The following is a 13,824-nucleotide window of genomic DNA, read 5'->3' as shown; positions in this document are numbered from 1 at the left end:
TTCCCGCAAGCTGATACAGACATCCCGTTTCAGGATAATCATAAAGAGTCTTACTGCAGGAGGAGGGACGACGCAGACACAAAAACACATAATGGAGCGATATTAAATCACTGAGCTGCTTCACTCTCCACAGACTGGGAGCGGATCCGTTAATGAAAATAACGTAGACTATAAACTTTTAGAACGTTTGGTATTATGTAAAGGATTCTGTTTTCTTATAAAAATTATACATGATAAAAATATATAGTTTGATAAAGGCATGTTGGAACGGACAACGCGTGGGGAGTAAGATAGTTCTTCAAACCAGACTACAATGGTTCATAAATACGGTAAGTGCATATGAGACGTGTTGTTCATTTACCAATGCCTTTATCAATACTGCATGGCTTGTTATAGTCGCGAACTTGCCTAGTTGTTATCGACTAATATGCTATTTACTGTAATCTATTTGTCACAAGACTATTGTGGAGGTTCTAGTTTATTTTGTCAACACGAAAGTTCCGAGCAAATAAGGGTCGTTTTCAATTAAATCTGATCGCATCCTGGGCTTGAGAGGCATCTGTTTCTCTAAAGCGATTGAAGTTCGAGAATGAAAGGTGCTTGCTGTTAGTTAAGACAAATACTCGATTAAGCACAAGACTTCGGATAGCTTTCGGTTATTTCGCTATCATGTTTTGTAAGACACATTTTCTGTTCGAAATCCCCTAGGGAAACAGGAAGTCTTGTTTTTTTTTTTTTTCTTGGAAGGCTTTAATAACACGTTGCCTGTCGGAGAGTCTGGAAACTAGCCACGAAGTGTAAACGTAATTGACAAACGCGGGAGGGGTTTGAGTAGAGAGCTGCAGCACAGCGAGCGGACTTTGCCTGGGAGTACACCTGAGTGGTGCTAGTGACGGGTGAGGCTATATAACGAGTCCGGATAACACCGAGGTAATGACTAGATTCCAAGAGAAAAGTACCCAGTGATTGATAGAAATAACTCCATGTACTCGATTTTACCAATATGATGAATCCCCCACTCGCCAAAACAAAAAAAAAAAAAAAAAAAAAAAAAACGACAAAGGGTGTTTTGTGTTTTCTCTTTCTTCCTAATACAGTATTTCACTTTCTCCAGAAACGTGTTTCCAGTCAAGTTCAGTGTTTATCAGAGAGAGACCCTTGTTCAGATTCAACTTGCTTGCCCCCTTCAAACAAAGTCAAAGCATCGAAGGCCTGTGACCTATCCAGTGTCTGTATAAACCCCTGCCCCTCACCTGTCTTCACACTGGGGGTGGCGCTACCTGAAACACTTGTCCACTTGGCTAACCTTAGGAATCTATTGTAATTAAGGTGTTGCAGATAATAAAAAATAACAGAAACTAAGAAAACAATGTGCAATTCCTGAACTGCTTCTAACAATGCATGACATTGCACCAGGCTATTGCCAAATGGAATTCAGAAAGTCTTTAGGGGGCTAGGCGTGTATGAAACAAGTTTGGTGAAGATTGATGCAAACTCCAGGCATCATGTGACAGACAGACAGACAGACAGACAGGCACGATCACAGAGCACGAAGGGCCCTTGCTTTAAAACCTCAGTTATCTTTGGCACAGCGGTTGTTTTGTTTCGTTATTTGTTTTTTTGTTTTTTGTTTTTTTAAAGCTGAGATTTCAAAGTTTCCTGTAGGTTTCACACAGCTTTCTTTGCGATCCCTCTCCAGACACGCAGAGGGCAGTGGATTTGCTGGGTCAGTACCAGCCCAGCCTGACCAGCCCAGAGGAGCAGACCTTGAAAGCAAACGTGGCCAAAGTGTCCAGCGTCTTTGGGAGCCAGCTCTTCCGTGCCTTGCTGGGTAAGACAGCGCCCCCCATGTGTGCACTGCTGTCTTTCATATTACATTGACTCACATCTGGGGGGGGGGGCCTGAATAAGAAGCTGAAAACCTGAATTCACACCCCCAAAATAAATAGTCAAGGCTTGATCTTGTGCTTGCTTTTTAAAGTGTATGCACTGTGCATGTTTAAGCAGACCTGTTAACAACTGGAAGTTTGTAGTAAGGCAGTGTCCACCTTGGCTGTAGCTGTTCTGCAACTTGGGGGTGACAAACATGTTAACTATTGTGCAAGTATGTTGTGGGGGACCCTAATAAACGTTGACCACAGTAATTCTGCATGGTAATTTAGCAGCTTTGCCATGATTTCCCATTGTTGTACTATGCATTTAAGACAGGTTGCTATGGTTTGCCATGTCTTGAAATATGCTTTACCTACCTACCTCTCCAGGCTGCTCAGTGCTTTACCATGCGTTCGTCAGCTTTATTGCACTTCGTTGCGCTTTTAATGTGAGAAACTTTTAGAAAGAGAACTTTGAGCTTATTTCAAAATCTGCAAAGCCCAGCAAAAGTAACGTTCTCAGCGGTTCTTTAGATAAAAGGGTTCTTCACAAAGAACGAACACACTTGATACAAACCCCCGTTATCCATTAGTTATCCAAAATATTCATAAGGCTTCATTGTCATCCGTTCGGGTAATAACCATATCAGTGCCTGTTTTAATGGGGCTGTAATAAATAAAACACTGATAAGTGAAACTGTCTTGCTCATGCATTATTAATGCCTAATAAATGATTACTGATTCGCTTCCCTGCAGATAATTCAGCAGCCGGTGTGCAGCAGTAATCATGCATTGAAACACAGTTTTATGGGCTTCTTCCTGATATGTAGAAACCGAGCCCTGATCTATCAACTAGACAAGAGTAATGTATAGTTTTCTATAGTATTCAGTGGGGTACTTATGTGTTTCCATGAAACAACCCACCCATAATAAAGTGGAATTCGTTTTTTTTTAAACAAGATCGATGTTTTTAAAAGCCCAACTATTATAAATACAATTGGAATAGCTCAAGAATGACCCAGCACATTATAAACCATATTTAGGGGGAAAAAAGCATCTTACAAGTTATGAAATTATAATAAACAACCTGACTGTGTCTTGAAGACCAATAATTAAATATAAGGGGTGTTTATTTCTAGTTGTCTAAACTTTAAAAATTTTGGAGAAAAAAAGTAATTTTACACACTAGAGTAAAAAAAAAAAAAAAACACATTTACACATTTCATTGTATGCAGTGCTACCAGGTGGCCAAATGCTGTAACCACAGCAAAGAAATCAAAAAGAGAAATGCAGTTCTTTCAGTACAGCCCTAATTAAGATGTAAACTGTGTGTTTATAGTAAGCAAACAATGTTCATAAAGCTGATGTACTGGTTTAGAAAATTCATTTTGATCAGAGTAGCTAGCTTTTTAAGAATGGCTTTTTAATCAATAACTAATAAAAAGTGTATTGTAGACCAGGCTGACTAACAGTGTTGGATACTGCAGGTATTCCTATCAGGGCTACCACCATGTCATAACAGACCCTTATTTTCTAAGTGTTCCCAGATTTAGCAGTGCATTCCTGTCCTTGTGGCTCCCCCTCTCTATGTAACCTCGAGCTGGTCTTTGTGTAGGTGGAGGGAGGTCTTCATTGGTATTGCTGCCTGAGTTCCACTGGCCTCAGCAGATTGGAGACCTCCTGTTTTCAGGGGAGTCTGTTATTGTGCTTCTAGTTCGAGTTTATTATGCTACAATATCGTTGTGCTGTGATGCCTTGAATCACAATGCAGTGAATCGCTCCCGCCAGTGGGAAAAAAAAGGGGATTTCTGTGTGGAATTTAATTGGAATTTAAGACTAGTTGTTTGCCAGTGCGATGTGTGTGTGTGTGTGTGTCTGTGTGTGTGTGTTTGTGTGTGTTTGTGTCTGTGTGTGTGTGTGTGTGTGGCCTTGCTTGCTGTGTGTCGTGTGTTGAACTGGTGAAAGGTGACTGGAAAATTCCATTCCCAGCATTGCACAGACAGTGTGGATGTCAGTTCAGGAATGCGTGCGGGGAATTCTACTGGAGAGGAGCTGCTGCAGCACCTCTCCCAGGATTGCTTCTACCTGATTGCCCTCTTATAGCGTTGGTGGTGCTGTTTTTCACAGTCGCAGTACAGTTGAGAGACAGTCTTTAACAGTGTCACATCACCTTTGTGGTGCTGATTCCTCTGTCTTCCCAGTGCAGCTGGACTGTCCTGTCTCCAGTGGGAGTCTCAGTCCCACAGAGATGAGGGCACAGGGCCAGTCAGGCTGGACTCTGAAACACAGCATGCATGATTGAGTAATATGGAGCAAAGGTCTCCTTCATCGCAGACTCATCCTTTTGTTCACACTTGCTTGGGGGCGGCTGAGTGCTTCAGTGGGCTAAAACAACACCCTGGTCCTCCCTCTTAACTAAACAGACAGAGAGTTCACAAGCAGTTCACATTCGTTCATTCATTCATTATTTACTGATCTATGAATCTATGTCTTTCTTTTCTGTATGTGTGTCTGTCTATCTATCTATGTCTGTCTATGCAGTCTAGGGCTAATAGTGTATAACAATCCGTATCCTGTATCGAATGAGAGACCATTGTTTTCACAACACAGCTGTATCTTTTATTCAAAACGAACCACATATTTACACAACTTGTGGTAGAAACCCAAATGTCTGTAAGTCAGTGTTACAAAAAAACGATCAAACAGTTAACACACCCAAAGCAGTACTACATAAGTGTCACATCAGTGCTTCTGTTGGAGCTAAGTTGTCTTAAGCACATTTTCTATAAATAACCTTAACATTTCCATGTACATAGACCCCATTCATTTGTGACTGTGATAGTGAGATCTTTAGTGTGTTTGTGTTAGCATCAACACACACAGAGGAGATTAGATGAATGAAGATATTAGCAGTGTCACAATGAAAGACGGACCCTCTGCCTGGTGAAATGAGATCATTCTGTGCTGCTTTCACCCTCACACTGACACACTGCCCTGAGAACGGAAAGTTTTGCTCAGCTGGAACTAGTGAGGTAACAGTCAGCAAGTTAGGAGGCCAGTCAAATAAAACTGTCAGATTCTGAGCCAGTCATCAAGCCCCTGGAATAAGGGAATGACACACAGGCTCAGGACTGTAGAAACCAGCTTCAGTAATAAGACTGTTTTTAAGGTTGGTTAAGTAAAACTACAGTACTTTTAAGCAAAGTAAGTTTGATAAGTGAATTCCCTGGGTAGATATGTTTGGCAGGCCATCTTTTGCTTTTTTTTCACCGTCACAGTTTAGGAATTTTTTAACAGGTTACTGTGGTCTGGTATGTTTTTAAATATGCTTGAGATTAGAAAGGGGTTTGTTTCGAGCTTTTAAAAGACTCTTGACCTTAACTTTCTATGCTGTATTTCAATGGGCTTTGTCCTACTGGTACGTCTGTTGAAATCATATGATCTTGTTGCATTTATTTTTATTGTCTTGCATAAATAAAGTCTGTAATAGTGTGGGGGTGCTGGTATGTGTTTAGGGGGCAGATGGATCTCGTAAGGAGCATATTGTTACCCCCCCACACACACGCACATACACACGTACACTGTACGCTCATGCTCACGCACACACACACACACACACACACACACACACACACACACACACACACACACACAGCAGGATGAGTCACTGTCCTGCCATGCTGCAGCAATGGGATTAGCACAGGGTCCTCTCCTCTCAATGCATTGCTTATTCAATATCCAGGCAAAATATATCTTAACTATCTTTTTAATGGAGAGACCTCGCTTCACCTGGCGTCCTGATTTTAATTTTAATGTATTTTGATTTATTTTTGAAAATGGAGTTTCAGGAAGGACTCAGGAAGGACCATCTGTGGTGCAAAATATAAATAGAATCTGCAATTCTGACCTGCAGATGGAGCAAGAGAACAGAAAACATAAGATGTGATGAGCCTAGAGTCATGATGATCCATCTCTACTGGGAAACAGTGCTAGTTCAGAACTACAGCTCCTACAGTTCAAAGCTGTGGGTTAATATATATATATATATATATATATATATATATATATATATATATATATATATATATATATATATTGCCATTGTTCTTTCAGCCCAAATGTACAGAGCATACTGATTCAGTGAAGTGCTCTTCTGTCCTGGTGTGTTGCAATACAGACTATCCTGGGCTCCTCCAGTGCTATCCAGTAGGTTTTAACCCCCTGTCAATCCCCAGGAGACATGGCATCAATTGCCAGACCAGCTTTGTGTTTCACAGCGTGGAGTTCAAATATGAGTGAGGCTGGAATTACTTTGTTCCCAGTATTCCTAGTTGTGGTTTGCGTTATTTAGTACCTCCAGAACTGGGATTATTTTGGGTTTAATTAATATTACAAATGGTGACTCATGAATCTGTGCAGTGAGATGCACATTCAACACATCGAACACAGGAAGCCAGGGACTGTATCAAATGTTACAGCTCCCTTATATAATACAATGTAATACACTGAGTATTTATAAGGGTTAGATCAGCCAAATAAATAGCAGTTCTGTATTGCAGTATTAAATCCAATAATAGAGGTTGCATCATTCTCGCTAGGAGTCAGTTCTTTGTTTGTATTCTCTTTGCCTTGTCTAATTCCTGATACCCAGGGAAGCACAGTTCTGGGGTGTTTTGAAATCTTTGTAAGATTATTTTATAGTTTATTTCTGAGGCTTTTTACAGAACACAGATGGCACTAGAAACCTTCCCCAACACTCCGTGTCACAAAGAATAACAACATTGATACTTCGGAATAATACAAGATGAACAATGCATTCAGACCAGCGAGTTTAAAAAAAAAAAAAAAAAACTTGGAAATTTGGTGCCTGATCTAAAAAAAGTTGAGCTTCACTCTCTCTCTCCAGATATCCAGGAATGCTATGAGGTCACACTGAGGCTGAACAGCCGCACAGGGGACCAGGAGCCTGAAACTGGGGAGCGGACAGGAGGATCAGGAGGGGGAGATGAAACCTGGGAGGTATGATATTGGTTGAAGCTCTGCAGCCTCTTTAGTGTCTGCACAGGTTTAGATAGGAACACCCCTCACACCAGCTCAGGTACTGGTACAGTGGACCAGCGCTAGGTCTGGGGTTATTAAAATAAGCTGGAATTTGAGCTCTGGCCTGATCACATGTCTGTGTTTTTCTAGTACAGTGCCTCATCTGAATGTATGATATTGGAAGGGACATTGGATAAAATCAGCAGATTTACCACCAGCCTGATTCATCGGACTGCTTGTTCCTTGTGATCTAAATGATAAACCTCAACAAGGATGATCCTGAAGCCCCAGATTAGATCCCAGGTTAATACCAGTTTCAATCCCTGCCTGTTTAATGCAGATAGCTGGCCGTGATGATCCGGGCTCTCACCCTGAGTTGGGATGGCTCACTCTGCAGAGGCCCTGCTTAAGAAAGCTAAATGTATCTAACAAATCTGCTTTGCCAGCGCTGCTCAGAGCACATTCTGTGAAAGCGTCCAGCAAAGGGCTCATTATGATTCCAGGCATGCAGTCACCAGAGTATAGGATTGGAATTCAATCGAATGAGCCTGCGCGTTCTATCATTTGGCGCAGAGCAGCAGAAAAAGAGGGAACTAATGACTGAATAGGACTGGACTGAGAGCAAGGTCTGTTGAGATTGCTGCTGGCTAATATTCCATCCCCTACAAGTTTTCACAAATGGGGTCTTGCTTCCATGTGATTAATATATATATAAAACGTCACTTTTTAAAATATTATCAGCTTCACTGATTTCCTGATGATACCGGTCAATATAATGAAGTTTGCATCAGTGTTGCATTGGAAGTGACCTCATACGCTGGCACAGCTAGCAGCAGCTAATGCCACCACGTCTAGGATAGCTGATGGAGCCTGGCACTCTACCACACAAACATCGTCTTGGTCTCTGACCCTCTTAAAGAACTTCCCCAGCAGTAAGTGATATATAATACACTCAAACGAACTGCACAGGCCATTATGAAGCAAATTAATGTTGTACTGGGCTAATGAGTTTAGTTTAAATGTTCAGAGAGTGGCTTAACATTGAATTAAACTGAAGCTCATGGATGCGGGACACTCATTGTAAACTGAGTTGGTTTATCTTTGTAGTGGGGCATCTGGCAGTGTCCTGCCCTGAATAAGTGTTGGCACAGACCTGGCACAGCTGTCGCTCAGGGTAACCGTCAGGCCGAGCGCAGGTCATAATGAAAAGGCAGCGAGACAGATCAAGCCCTGATAAAAGGAAGACGAGTTTCTGCCGTGTTAAGGTCCACAGTAAAGCTTTTTAATATCATGAGCTGGCGCAACGGTAAGAACGTCTCGGTTGCCTAATTGCCCTTCTTGGACTTCTGCCAAGCAGTTTGGTTGGTGCTTCATTCTTGACACAGGCCTCCATGAGTGATTGCGGTCTCTCAGAGCTCAGAGAGCTGAATAAACACGGAGAGATGGGCTGGCAGGCTGGATGGCTGGCTCAGGAGAATGATCAATCTGCATCAATGTGGTTCAAAGGCTGCCTGTGCCGTAGTTCAGTGGAAACAGGCAGATCTGCTGCTGGCCCTGGAGCAGCTGCGTTGGTAGGCAAGAGAGATGGCTGGAGACTCTATGATGTCTCTCCTCCTCTCCCTGTCTTAGGCCCCTCAAAAGGTATGCATTGTCTGGCTTCATCCAACACCTTCACAAGCACACCTCAGTCCAGGCCTGACTGTGACCTTATTGGCTCTGTAATGTTCCCCCACTAAACTCATGCCATTTGTTACCTGAGTGAGAATCCAGGACTCCAGAGGTGAAAGACATGAGTGACAAGAAAATTAGACCACTGCACCACCTAGCTCTGTCGCTGCAAGCATTCCATGTGACAGACAAATTCCCTGTGTTTATACTCTTTTCATGAAGGATCGTCTCTGCTGACGCAATAGCTGATGGTTAGGATAATCTTCCTGTTCATTTTTCTGCAGTTGCGAGCCACTCTCCTTCCCACTAAAGACAGTTTTACCCGGGTGTTAGCAGTGGTTCACAGATAGTCACAGGTCAGGGACGAAGAGAAGACTAGATTACTTACACAGACCACTCAATGCAGAACTGATTTATCTTAATGGGCTCAAAAGTGTTCAATATTTAATAGCACCGGGCTGCTGTCCCCTGTCAGTCAACACAGCACAGCTCAAGGGATAAATCTTTACCTCGATCTCAACACACAACTCGCAGAAATCCATATTATTATTTCAGTGCTGTCCCCGCTCTCAGAAACGTACCCCAATAGACAATGAAATCCATCAAGAGTATGAGGAATAGTTAGAAACCCAAGCTGTGGGACTATCTACATGGGGCCAGAGACCTGTTCTGCATACCCTCTCTCCCCATTCCCCCGTCAGGGCCTCTGTGGTTGAAGAACAGGAACTCCAGACAAAAAGGCAAAGAAAGGCAGCTTCCATTGCAGCAGTGAATCACATCAGATTGGGTTGGTGTATTATGAGCTTTTCTGAATCAAGCAGCAGTAAATCCCATTCAGTTTCAATGCCCCTCGATGCCAGATAGCTGTAGTAACAGAGACGGATTCCTGTTTGTCAAAGCTCTTCACGCTTGCCAGGTTTTTAATTGCTGTTTGTTTTTTTGTGTGGCCTTGATGATCAGGGAGGAGGAGGAGATTGTGTTGTTCTAACATAATCCCTGATGCCCATAAAACACTGACTAATGCACATTGTGCCTCCTGCTGGCCACAGCACTGCATTAAGAAACCCATTGGTGAGCATATTATAAGTAACCCTGGAACTGGTTCCTTGGAGTACCCCGGCAGCATCATAAGAGACTGAACGGGAATTAAAGACACAAAGTGTGTTGGTGAGAGTTGCACAGTATTGCTTTGTATTTTTCTGCTTTGATTGTATAGATTGTGCTGTACTGTGTGTTTCAGAGAACAGCCCCAGCTTGCCAGGAGTCTGGATTGGAGGGTGGTGAAGAGCCAGCTCGAGTTTGGGTGACCACATGGAGGACCTCGCACAAAGTGGAGCGTGTGTGTGGCCTGGTGGCCTACTCTCACGTGGAGATTCCCAAGGTCAGTCGGGATCAGGAGGTAGCCGTTCATGGGCGCTGGAGAAAGGCAGGAGCTCGGGCTACACTGCCAGGGACAGACAGACCAGCTCATATTAACACTCTTTACTCTGGATACTCTTACAGTTAGTTTCATGTCTTTAGTAGTGCAAGGTTTCATCCCAGATATGAAACCAGCCTTGTCTTTTATTAGTGTGGAACTACAGAAGAGGAATTGGAAATCAATCAGAAAACTCCAGACTTCAGAGTCTTATCTTGGGTAACGCCACTGCAGTGGTACCCTGGGAAAACAAGGTGCAAAATTATTACATTCAATCTGGATTGATTGATGTCCTTCACCCCCACCCCCACCCCATATCTAATATTGTAGACTAGTGACCTCACAATGCAATAGATGCCTCTTATTTTATTATCTGAGTTTGTGTGTGTCAGGGGTGTTGCTGTCCAGATGGAGAGAGAGAGAAAGAGAGATGAAGCATTTCCGTTCCAGTTAGGGGATCTCTGTCTCTCTCTCCTCACTTTGTCTCTGATGATTGATGAGGTGTCTTGTCAGCCTGATTCTGCAGTTTGTTCTGCAGTAGCTCTGTGTTGCTCAGCAGGAAAGCCCTCGGACAGCTTCTCAGCAAAAGTGTTATTGACTCCTGAACCCAGCAACTTGTGTAACTGCTTTGTCAAGCAGGTCAGACTCTGGGAAAACTGAGAATCGGACACCTGCGAAGGGTCTCTAACCCCTCGGCTCTTGGCACAAACTGTCTGGGTTGCCATACAGGGCAGCTGCTGAGTGCTGCTTACACAGCAGGGGCCCCCATTGTGCAATATTATAGATGCCACATGTATTGTATTGGGGAAATAGCTGCTGCAGAGGATTGTCTGGAATTGATGTCTTTCCCTTTTGCTTTCATTTGGATAAGTTTTGGTGGTATTGTTTCTGCTGCAGTTCTCTGACTCCCCACTAGGGAGCACTGTGTTCACCCATCTGGTGGTGCAGTTTGGTTTGTGTCAATGTAATCCTGGGCAGATATTTCTCCAGGATAAAATTACAAAGATCAATCATCTTGTTTTCAGGCTTGCCCTTTTATTCATTAATGGAGTCTGACTAACTGACTGGGGCTAACATTAAGGGGTACTGTAGGCCTTAAACACATTAACCTATGCCATTACCTTTTAATATGCCCTCAAACAGCCAGCACAACACTCTCATCAACAGATGAAACCCTGCTTCTCTGCAGAGATCTGCCAGGATCGGAGTGCTGTGGCTGCCCTGCTCTCTCAGTGTAACCCAGTGAAATCTCTCTTCAGTGTAGGAGATCCCTAGCAGCCACGCTGACAGGCTCGCAGAGAGTCAGAACTGAAACGGACACTGAGCGCCCTCAGCCTGGCTTAGGTTGCTATGGAAACCTCATCCCTCCCCCTGCATCCCCACATGCTCAGAGGGCTCGCACTGTTCTCTGTGGTTTGAGTGTCTCTCCTCATTAGGCTGGAGGTGAAGGGGTTCACTGCCAAATTTAACAGTGTTACAACCGACACTATCTCCCTGCCTACATCAGTAAACTATGCTAGCAAATCCTTTTACTGTACATCTCTATCTTTCTGTATCCCAGTCGAAGTACCTGTGCCTCTCTATTTACTTCCACACTGTTCCCTCGCTCCCATTTATTCTCTCATCTCCCCCTGCTTCACAGGCTTCTCTGCCTCCTCTCATCCTTCTCTCTGTTTCCCTGCAGTCTCCCTTTTTCCCCTGTCATAATCCTTCTTTCCAATCCTTTCCTTCCCCCGTCTCAGTCTCTCTGTCTCTCTATCATTATTCTGTCAGCAGGCTGTGTGCTGCCTGCCGAAGCAGCTGCTTGCTGCCACCCATCCTATTAATAGGAGCTGCAGCGCCGGCCCTTTTGTTTTCCCTGTGATTGCAGCTGCGGGACTGTGCAGCTCTGAGAGCTGAGTGCTGCAGCGTCATCGCAGACGCTCGTTGTCACTCAGGGACGCGGCGCCAGCTTGGTTCTGGTCCCGCTCAAGGTCCAGCCTTCACTGCAGCTGGGGTCCTTGTTCGTGTTAGAAGGAACGTTATTTTTTTTTCTTATTTTGTTTTCGATTTGTTGTTAAATAATGTGTATCAGGCAGTGTGGTCCCCTGGTTAGTGCTGAGAGATGGGAGGCAGATTGGAGGACTGGCATGCCGTGGGGTCTAATGGTTAGAGCTGAGGTACTGGGAGGGAGTGTGATTTAGTGGTTAGGGCTCAGGGGCTGCTTTCAGTTATTTCAATTAGCTGCCTTTGCATTAAGTATTTTTAAAAGGTAAGTGTGCTTCAAACCCAATCCTTTTGTAATAGAATAGTTCCCCCTGTGTTCTCAGGATTGAGAGCCATCATTGTCCTTAGCCAGATGACACAGACAGACTGAACTTCCTGTAGCCTTATATGGTCATCTGTCTTGTCATGTGACCAGAGCATCAGAAGTAACCTCTGTGAGAATGCAAAGAAATTCCAGAAAACAAATGTACATTGTGAAATGAAGGAGTCAAAGAGGGTGGTGTTTGGCAGCCCTGGGTTATATAACAGGGTTAGCAAAGCAGGGGTGCTGTGAGACTTATAGGTGCGGATCCTGGAGCTTGAGCTGGTCTGAATTACTGCAGACCCCACCCCTGCTTCCTAAATCAATCACAGGGTTGCCTACTTTTAATTTGTCAAGAGGGGTCAAAGGCCACCTGTTTAATTTCCTCCGAAATGTTCTTTACTTGATTGAATTTCTCTTTATATAACACCCTGATTCCATGCTGTAGTTAAAGGAATAAGAAAGAATGCAAGTATGCAGAGACAGACAGTCCCATGCTCCTCCATCACAGAGCATGGGACAGCGTCTCTGCATCCTCCATCACAGAGCATGGGACAGCGTCTCTGCATCCTCCATCACAGAGCATGGGACAGCGTCTCTGCATCCTCCATCACAGAGCATGGGACAGCGTCTCTGCATCCTCCATCACAGAGCATGGGACAGCGTCTCTGTGCATCCTCCATCACAGAGCATGGGACAGCGTCTCTGAATCCTCCATCACAGAGCATGGGACAGCGTCTCTGCATCCTCCATCACAGAGCATGGGACAGCGTCTCTGCATCCTCCATCACAGAGCATGGGACAGCGTCTCTGTGCATCCTCCATCACAGAGCATGGGACAGCGTTTCTGAATCCTCCATCACAGAGCATGGGACAGCGTCTCTGCATCCTCCATCACAGAGCATGGGACAGCGTCTCTGCATCCTCCATCACAGAGCATGGGACAGCGTCTCTGTGCATCCTCCATCACAGAGCATGGGACAGCGTCTCTGTGCATCCTCCATCACAGAGCATGGGACAGCGTTTCTGAATCCTCCATCACAGAGCATGGGACAGCGTCTCTGCATCCTCCATCACAGAGCATGGGACAGCGTCTCTGCAGCCTCCATCACAGAGCATGGGACAGCGTCTCTGTGCAGCCTCCATCACAGGCGCTAATTAGTGGGGCGTGGGTGTGAGAGATTGTGGGAAATTGGGACAGATTTAGCTGCTTGGAGAAATTTCTATAATTGCAGCCTTTTACACAATAACATGCTGGAGGTTCTGGCTCCGGAGTTACACAGCTCACTGTCTGCAAGGTGTCAATTCACTGGGAGTGCGTCTGCCAGCATGGAAATATGTTTAAATATGTAGCCTATACAGGAGCGTGCCCAGTAGAAATGGTCTGATTTCAACTGCTCTGGAACAGGTTTTTAGATAATACAGTCTGTCTAGGTGAGGCAGTTCATGATTACTGCTGTAAAACCAGCAATATACTGTATGTCAGATAGTTCGGAGAAGCACCTCCAGACAGCATTGTTGTTCTACAGGAAACCAGAAAG

The 13,824-nt window shown here is 44.3% G+C and overlaps 1 protein-coding gene across 5 annotated transcripts in view; it reads left to right on the top strand.

The window, feature by feature from the left end:
* Positions 1 to 78: 78 nt before the first annotated feature.
* The window catches only part of LOC121318846 (disks large homolog 3-like), a 64,956-nt gene continuing 51,210 nt past the window's right edge, over positions 79 to 13,824 (top strand). For 2 of the 5 annotated variants that reach the window (XM_041255961.1, XM_041255954.1), the window contains exons 1-4: positions 79 to 329; positions 1,700 to 1,831; positions 6,778 to 6,890; positions 9,820 to 9,960. In XM_041255961.1, coding sequence (XP_041111895.1) covers positions 314 to 329; positions 1,700 to 1,831; positions 6,778 to 6,890; positions 9,820 to 9,960 — 402 coding nt within the window. In that variant the 5' untranslated portion in view covers positions 79 to 313. The remainder of the gene's footprint in view (positions 330 to 1,699; positions 1,832 to 6,777; positions 6,891 to 9,819; positions 9,961 to 13,824) is intronic. The other 3 variants (XM_041255955.1, XM_041255956.1, XM_041255957.1) reach the window with 3 other exon arrangements.

This window comes from Polyodon spathula, chromosome 7, assembly GCF_017654505.1.
Source record: "Polyodon spathula isolate WHYD16114869_AA chromosome 7, ASM1765450v1, whole genome shotgun sequence".
In the NCBI taxonomy this organism is placed as follows: domain Eukaryota; kingdom Metazoa; phylum Chordata; class Actinopteri; order Acipenseriformes; family Polyodontidae; genus Polyodon; species Polyodon spathula.
Note: the sequence above shows the minus strand (reverse complement) of the source record. Positions and strands in the feature narration are given on the sequence as shown.